The 8,607-nt window shown below is 32.8% G+C and overlaps 1 protein-coding gene across 4 annotated transcripts in view; it reads left to right on the forward strand.

Moving 5' to 3' along the window:
* The window catches only part of FEM1C (fem-1 homolog C), a 29,778-nt gene extending 25,087 nt beyond the window's left edge, over positions 1–4,691 (forward strand). For all 4 annotated transcript variants that reach the window (XM_077138913.1, XM_077138914.1, XM_077138916.1 and 1 more), the window contains exon 3: positions 920–4,691. In XM_077138913.1, the coding sequence (XP_076995028.1) occupies positions 920–2,229 (1,310 nt within the window). In that variant the 3' untranslated portion in view covers positions 2,230–4,691. The remainder of the gene's footprint in view (positions 1–919) is intronic.
* The last annotated feature ends 3,916 nt before the right edge of the window (positions 4,692–8,607 follow it).

Consider the following 8,607-nt stretch of genomic DNA (forward strand, 5'->3'; position numbering starts at 1 on the left):
TAAAGAATCAGTGTCTTAATATTTTTATTGTGGGCTCCCTCTGCCTAGCAAATATTCCGAAATTCCAGACTCCCAGAAGGAAAGCAGATGCTCAGCATAAACTAAATTGTATGTACAGTTTAGATACAATGACCCACACTTCCCATACTTATCGTTTAGGGAAAGTTTTCTATCTAAACTGTTTACCTGACAGTTCCCAAATGCCAGCCAAGAACCAACCTTGCAAACAGGACTTTCTAAGCATAGCATTCTCAGCCTGCTGTGTTGACTCTTTTCTGCACATATGGCTAAAATGATCTACCTTTGAAATTTTCTGAACGCATCATAAATACATATAAGGAGTCTGCATTATAATTTCTGTTTGATAATTAGAAAAATGTCCATCATTAAACTTAGGTGGCTAAAATATCTGGATGATTATAATGTCTTAATGTGTTTTATAAAGGCTTTTGCTAACGTGCCCAGTGTCTGTTGTCAGTTTTAATCCATTTGTGGGAAGAACAGGGCAGTGTTAGAACATTTAGTACATCTAATAAGAATGTTTAAAAATTAAATTACAATGGGAAATAATCCATTATGAAAGAACACTTCAAATGTTTTCTTTTAAAGTTCCCATTGAACCACTCACATATTTTTCAGATTTCAGTAGATTTGTTTTTCTTATGGAAGCTTTTTGGAGAAAATACTTAGTTACCAATAATTTTAGCTAAAGCAGTGGAAGTTTACTTGGTAATCAGAAATATTGAAAAGCAATATGGTGGTAGGGATAAATTTTCTTCTTTGTCAATAAATTAAAGTATGTCTCACTTAAGCATGACTTGGAACTGCCTGTTTTTCTTTAGGTTCTACGGAACATACTTGTATTACTTTAAATCCTGGTTCCTCAAAACATGTTACTTCTTTTTTTCTTCTCCTTAAGGTAATACTGCTTTGCATGATTGTGCAGAATCTGGAAGTTTGGACATCATGAAGATGCTTCTTATGTATTGTGCCAAGATGGAAAAAGATGGCTATGGAATGACTCCCCTTCTCTCAGCAAGTGTGACGGGCCACACGAATATCGTGGATTTTCTAACACACCATGCACAAACCAGCAAGACAGAACGTATCAATGCTCTAGAGCTTCTGGGAGCTACATTTGTAGACAAAAAAAGAGATCTACTTGGGGCTTTAAAATACTGGAAAAAAGCAATGAACATGAGGTACAGCGATAGGACTAATATAATTAGCAAACCAGTACCACAGACGTTAATAATGGCTTATGATTATGCCAAGGAGGTGAACAGTGCAGAAGAGCTAGAAGGGCTTATTGCTGATCCTGATGAAATGAGAATGCAAGCATTATTAATTAGAGAGCGTATTCTTGGTCCTTCTCATCCTGATACTTCTTACTATATTAGATATAGAGGTGCTGTTTATGCAGACTCCGGAAATTTCAAAAGATGCATCAATCTTTGGAAATATGCTTTGGATATGCAGCAGAACAATTTGGATCCTTTAAGCCCAATGACTGCCAGTAGCTTATTATCTTTTGCAGAACTGTTCTCGTTTATGCTACAGGATAGGGCTAAAGGGCTTTTGGGCACAACTATTACATTTGATGATCTTATGGGCATACTGTGCAAAAGTGTCCTTGAAATTGAGCGAGCTATCAAACAAACTCAATGTCCACCTGACCCATTACAATTAAATAAGGCTCTTTCCATCATTTTGCACTTAATTTGCTTGCTAGAAAAAGTTCCTTGTACTCTAGAACAGGACCATTTCAAAAAGCAAACTATTTACAGGTTTCTTAAGCTACATCCAAGGGGAAAGAATAACTTTAGCCCTCTTCACCTGGCTGTGGACAAGAATACAACATGTGTAGGGCGATATCCTGTTTGTAAATTTCCATCTTTGCAAGTTACAGCGATACTGATAGAATGTGGTGCTGATGTGAACGTCAGAGACTCTGATGACAACAGTCCCCTACATATTGCTGCTTTGAACAACCATCCTGACATCATGAATCTCCTTATTAAATCAGGTGCACATTTTGATGCCACAAACTTGCACAAACAAACTGCTAGCGACTTGCTGGATGAGAAGGAAATGGCTAAAAATTTGATCCAGCCCATAAATCATACCACTTTGCAGTGTCTTGCTGCTCGTGTCATAGTGAATCATAGAATATATTATAAAGGGCATATTCCAGAAAAGCTAGAGACCTTTGTTTCACTTCATAGATGATTATTTGACTATATTTTAGCACTGTTAAAACACAAATTGGTAACAGTTGTTTCATAAATGAGCACTGTTGTGAAAACACCAGCATTCATTTAGCTTGATATCATTGTGTTCTCATTGGCTAAAACATTAATAAGCATCAAATTTACAGGATTGGTTTCCCAGTATTTAATATCGATATGCCATATAATATATTGTTTGTGTTTTATTGCAAAAATTAATATCAAATTCAGATCTCTAAAATTGTCTGCCAAAGGCTTATCCATTCTGTTTTTGTTTGCTGTTGAGTATTTGGGATTGAGTTAACTCTTTTTTCAGTGGTGTCTTTATACTGGTTAATGAATTTTATACAATTGGAGGTCTTTTTTTTCCTGCTTCTTCTCTTCTCTAAGCTTCTCCCCTGTTTCCATTGTATTTTTGATTACATTTCTACTATTTTTTTTTTTCCTCTTATAAACTCTTGCTAGGTTGTACAGATGTTATGGACTCGTAACCATTTGCAGTTACCATAAGTGCTTTATCCTCTCTATGCACCGGCTTAAATTTGACTGTTGTATGTTAGCATATTTTCTATGCAGCAATTGGTGAGCTTCAACTCAGAATACTGTTTTCTTATGTTTATTACAAAGTTCATTTTTGAAAGTTGCCTGTAGCATGACTATTTTTAGAGCTACAGATTAGCTGTCTGAAAGTGAAGCCTTGTTTTTCTTCTTCACATTTGAGGTTTCTTTCTTTAATCCACTGAAATGAGTGTATGCTAAATTTGGGAAACAAATCTATTTTAACTATTAACCCAGTTGAAATTTAGGCCCTGCCATCTAAATATATCACACAGTAAAGGGAAGAGTCTTATTAAGGTGACCCACCTTTCATGCTGCTCCAGCGTTGTCCTGCTTGTGCTGATGGTGTGACTAGGTGTAGAGAATTTGCTTAAATTTAACCTCAGAGTTTTTTACCCAGCTTAATGAGTCACAATGAAATATTCAGTAATGAAACTGCAAGTCACTTTTAGTTACAAAAAGAGCTAAAGCATGTCAGTGGCATGATGCTTGCCAAGCCAGATCTAGGCATGTAGGATAAAGTATTTTAGTACTCAATTTACTGCCATAGTATCAAAGGTCAGTAACAGTGTTTTCTTTCTTCAAGCTTAAGTATACCTTTAAAAATAACTTGCATGAATTACTTTGGTCTCAATTATTTGTCATTATGGTTAAACACAAAAGGTTGCAGTGCTTCCTATTCCCGTACTGAAAGCTAGCTTTTTTTTTTTTTTAACAGCTTTGCTAATGCCACAGAAAGGGCTCTTTTAACTTAAGAAAGAATAAGTAAAAAGTAACTAAAAAAGATTCGGGTAATTATCATTCAGCACTTTATTGTTATTCAGAATAAAATTTATGATGGCGTATTTGCCCTACAGATGTCTTAATGAAATTGTTCTGAATAAAAAGCTCTATTGGTTTGAGAAAACCTCAGTTTACCTGTTAGTTTAATGAGCTGGATTACTCTCTTGGGTTTTTGTGTTGACATTTTATTCTGAGGGTTGATATAATGGTATTTAAGGAGTCGTCATTGCAAACAGTCATACTACGTTTATCATAGTTTTATTCAGTAAAAAATTTGTAATGAGCAGTAAAAACATAAAGACATTAGACTTACCTTTTGGTTAAACAATTGAGGTTTAATATTTTAAAAGATATCCTAACCCATTTTACTAGGTGGTACATTTAATTTCACCATTTTAAAAGGTGGATTATGTGTAAATGGGCACTCTCCAACCTTTTAATGAGGAGATTTTAATATCTTTTTACCATTGACAAATTTGATTAAATATTTGAGCTGCCATATATATTAGGAATATTTTAATTTGTGATTTAGATGAATATTCTAGAAATATCAAACATCAATATTTTGAAATCATCTGCCTCTAATCTTGTGTAAGTATTATATATGCACGAGCTGCTTTTTTTCAAAGGAAAACTTTTATAAGTACAGTAAATCTACATAAGTTGGTCTCAGTGTTTGGGTGAAAAATAAACAATGGGATTTTTAAGTAATTTAATATTTTCCTTCCTCTTTTGTGGGGGGAGGAGAGCTTACACGATCTTGTAGTAAGGCACATTTCACTCTGTTATGCAGTTGAATTCAAATTGTTCAACCCTAGCATAAAATAAGTTATTTACAAATAGCATTTTTCTACCACTAAAATAGATAATTTAGGACTTTTCCTCAGTCTTTATAACTGAAATGCTTTTTTTCAATTAGGATTTATTTCTTGCCTTTCTTTTGCCATTTCCCCTAATACCATTGGGAGCTCTTGAAAAATAAGTTGTTTATTAACTCAGAATTGTCCATGATATTATTTTAAAGGGTTTGGTTAATAAGTGGGACCCCAGACACTGATAAGGCCCTCTTCAGAAAGTATTCTTAAAAATTGTTGCGAGATTAAATAAAAGAAAATACTTAAATTTGTGTTATTGTGTTTTTAACCACAGATAAGTAAATGTTCTGATTTCTGTCAGATTACACTAGCATGGTGGTGTTGGCTGGAGTTAATTTGTAAGTTTTGATTACATGCTTACAAAAATGCCCTGTTAAGTCCTACTGAGTTTTAGATGTTTCCCTGTTAATCATTTTGGTAAATGGTCATTTTAACCAGATTTGGATGTCAGTCTATTTTATAAAGATAAATGGATTATAGATTGAAAAGTAGTCATTTTTTTATCCATAAATCTAACGGGCATAACCCCAAATCAGCAAAAGATTATTATTTTAAAGTTAAGCAGCGGCTCACTTGTAAAGTTACTACCTTAATGTGTAATATTTTAGAGACCCCATTACTGTGACTTGGGAAAATTATTTAGATTACTTTATTTGAAGCAGTAGCTCTTTAAAATCATATTGCCCAACAGAAACTTTAGACTAAATTTGTAGTTATAATCCTTGTAATTGATTTTCTCAGCGTTGTGGGGTCTAGATGAGATAACCATATACTTTTACACTGTAACAATGGCATTATTGCTTGGCATTTGAACCATTTTAGATATAGATACTAAGGAAACTAAAATTAATTGATTATCATCTTTTTCCTTTTCCGTCAACTAATTTCTCTCCTTTTGTCAGCTCCCATTGTGTATTTTTCAAAAGCAGTACTGTATTCAGGTGCCAGCCAATGAATTGTCACACAATGGAACATGATATGCCACAACATTCATTGTAAGGTTTAATAAAATTAAATTTGCACCAATATAAGTGTATTCTTATTAACTCTTTATACTTGACTGGCATAATCTTAATGCATGGTAGTGGATTACTGGACTCAGGTTTCAAAAAGTCCTACTTGTAATTTTGGCCAATTAGAACTTAGACATAGTATTTGTTAATATTTCTTGTAGAAAACAGAGATGATTTAGATATACTAAACGTTTTCCAGTTAAGACCAAAGAAACTAAACTAAAACATTATCCCTTTTGAATTATTATTATTATACCTTATCCGTAGCAAGTACAGCCTTTGCCATATTTTGACAGGGCACTTTTAGACTCTGATGTTCTTCACTCTTGGTTCCACAGCTGTCCCCACTAACTACCACTACCACCACCAATATTTAAAAGGAAACCTTACCAATTTGTAAGGAAATGAATATTATATTTTTAACAGTGTGAACAAGAAAAAATCTTAGTATGTCCTCAAAATACTCTCTTTCTCTAGAATACTTTATTTCGTCTTTTCCATCTCTGCTATTGGATGGAATGATCTTAAAAGAGAAATTGGAGTTATGTGAAATAATTTGTTCCTGGGTGCCATGTTACCTTACATTTTGTTTATTGTAAAGACTTTTAAATAAGATTTTCTTTCTTCAAATTAACAACTTTATGTGTAATTACCTCAGTTTAGTTGATTTTCCTAATACTTTTAAAATTGAAATACTATACTTCCCTGCCTTAAAAAATTGAAAATTTAAACTTAAAAGGAATACATTTAAGTCATATGCTTTCATATTAAGAAAGGATTTGATAAGTACTAATTTCAGTAGTATAATTAGGATGTCTATTAACCAATGTATATTTTGGTGTAAATAAAGGGATAGAATGGTTTAAAGTATTTGAAATTGTTATTCCAGAAAAAAAAAGGAAAGATATTATTGCATCTATTATAGAAAAATTATTTACAAAATTTCCCTGTAATTAGTCTCTTGCATAAAGTTGAGATCTACTTGATTTATTTCAGATATATTTGAGCCATGTATATTTATTTTTGTTTATTTATTTGCTTTTACCCTTTTCCCAAATGTCAAATATAACTTAATGGCAGGATTATTTCCTTATTTACATAATAGATAATCAGTACTAACCATATTGATCCTAGTATTGATACTTATTTTTTAAATCCTTTCATTCTTAGAGTTAAATATCTTTGTAAATTATAAAGCTGTTATATTTGTGATAATATATAATTGTTCTAAAACTTAGTAGGCATCTTGAATCTTAAAAGAAAGCAACCACTAATCTCACACCTCCCAGGTATTCACTGTTAGTATTACCGTGGTATATTTTTATTTTCCATTTAAAATCTTAAGTTCTTTCAAGAAGAATAGAATTTCTTAAAGTGATGGTTGGTGGTATCAAACTTTGGTAAATTCTGAAACTAGAATTAGGTCAAGAAGGAATTTAAATGATGGGACCAGTTTAAAATGGAATGTTAAAGAAAAATTGATGGCTATTCCCCATGCCTTTGTGAGGTAATCATTCACACACAGAAGAACAAATAGCCAAATAAGTCCACATTTTTGCTAGTTGGTAATAGCTTTTTTTTTTTTTTAAATATCTCTTCACAGTGGCTTATGTTAGGATATCTTCCTTCTATCTAAATGTAACTTTTAAAGAGAATGTGGAAACTTTTAGGTACCCATAGAGCTTGTAAAGTACATTTAAACCTGTCTTAAAAATCTTAAGCTTAAAAGTAAGCTATTTCATAGTATTTAGTTGTCTCGCAGTGTCATTCACTTTGAACAAGTCTTTATTTGAATTATGAAAATTATTTCACAGATGCATTTTACCAATTAGGAAGAGTAGTAGGATATTTTGACTTTTTTGAATGATGCAAAACTTAAAAATATATAACCTTCATTTTGGAGTAATTTTAGATTTACAGGAAAGTTGCAAAGATAATACAGAATGGTTTCTGTGTATCCTTCCAGCTTTCCCTAATGCCAATCTTAGATCACAATGGTACATTTATCAAATTTAAGAAATTGATATTGATACAGTACAATGAACTAAACTATAGAATTTATTTGGATTTCACTTATGTTTGCATTGATGTTTCTTTTCTGTGCCAGAACCCAATCTAAGATATCAGATTGCATTTAGTCATCATGTCTTGGTAGACTGTAACAGTTTTATAGTCTTTTTTTATTATTTCTAGACTTTAGCACTTCTGACATTGTAGAATGGTGTTGGGTAGAAGGCCCCCAGTTTGCGTTTATCTATTTTCTAATAATTATACTGAAATTGTGATTTGGGGGGAAGAATACCGCAAAGGTGAGGTATTCTCATTACATCATATCAAGGGGTATCTGATATCAACATGACATCACTGATAATGCTTGATCACTTTTGTTTAGATGGTATCTGCCAGATTTCTTCACTATAAAGTTATTTAAAATAAAATATTTTTCCAGTTCCTTATTCTGTTCTATGGAAGTAAATCTCTAATTCCAGCAAATGTCCTAGGGGAAAGGAATTAAGTGCCTGTATAGACTGATGGATATGTATTTTTTTTTTTGCATTATAATCCGATACTTTTATTATTTTGCTGTTCAGATTGTTCAGCTTTGACCATTGAGAGGTGTGTCCTTTTGACATGCTCTATTTTTTTTTTTTTTTGGCCCGGGCAGGCACCAGAAATCGAACCCAGGTCTCCAGCATGGCAGGTGAGAACCCTGCCTGCTGAGCCACTGTGGCCTGTCCTGCCCTGTTTTTTTTAACCTTAACAATTCCTTTTTGTCATTGCAAGATACTCCAGCTCATCTTGTGTTTTCTCTGGCCCAGTGGACTAAGTTCAGCCATTTCTCAAAAAAGCCCTGTTTCTTTTATTGAGAATGATATTTAGAATCCAGATTTTGAGTACCAGTTATGTTTATTGCTATTGGGTGTCACTTCTTGACTTTCTCAGTGAACAGGGCTAAAAAATCAAATAAATGTATATCGGGCTATGTATGCACATAAATCTATTAATTACTTTTGTCTCTTTCCATCTGAGTTCATACTGAAACTCTAATCCAGTACTACAAGGTTCATTCTAGTTTTCTCCTTTTGTTTATTTGCAACTTCTTGCTCTCTCAGTGAGAAACCTAACTCCTATGATCTATAATTTGTTTAC

The sequence above is a fragment of the Tamandua tetradactyla genome, chromosome 21 (genome assembly GCF_023851605.1).
Source record: "Tamandua tetradactyla isolate mTamTet1 chromosome 21, mTamTet1.pri, whole genome shotgun sequence".
Lineage (NCBI taxonomy): Eukaryota > Metazoa > Chordata > Mammalia > Pilosa > Myrmecophagidae > Tamandua > Tamandua tetradactyla.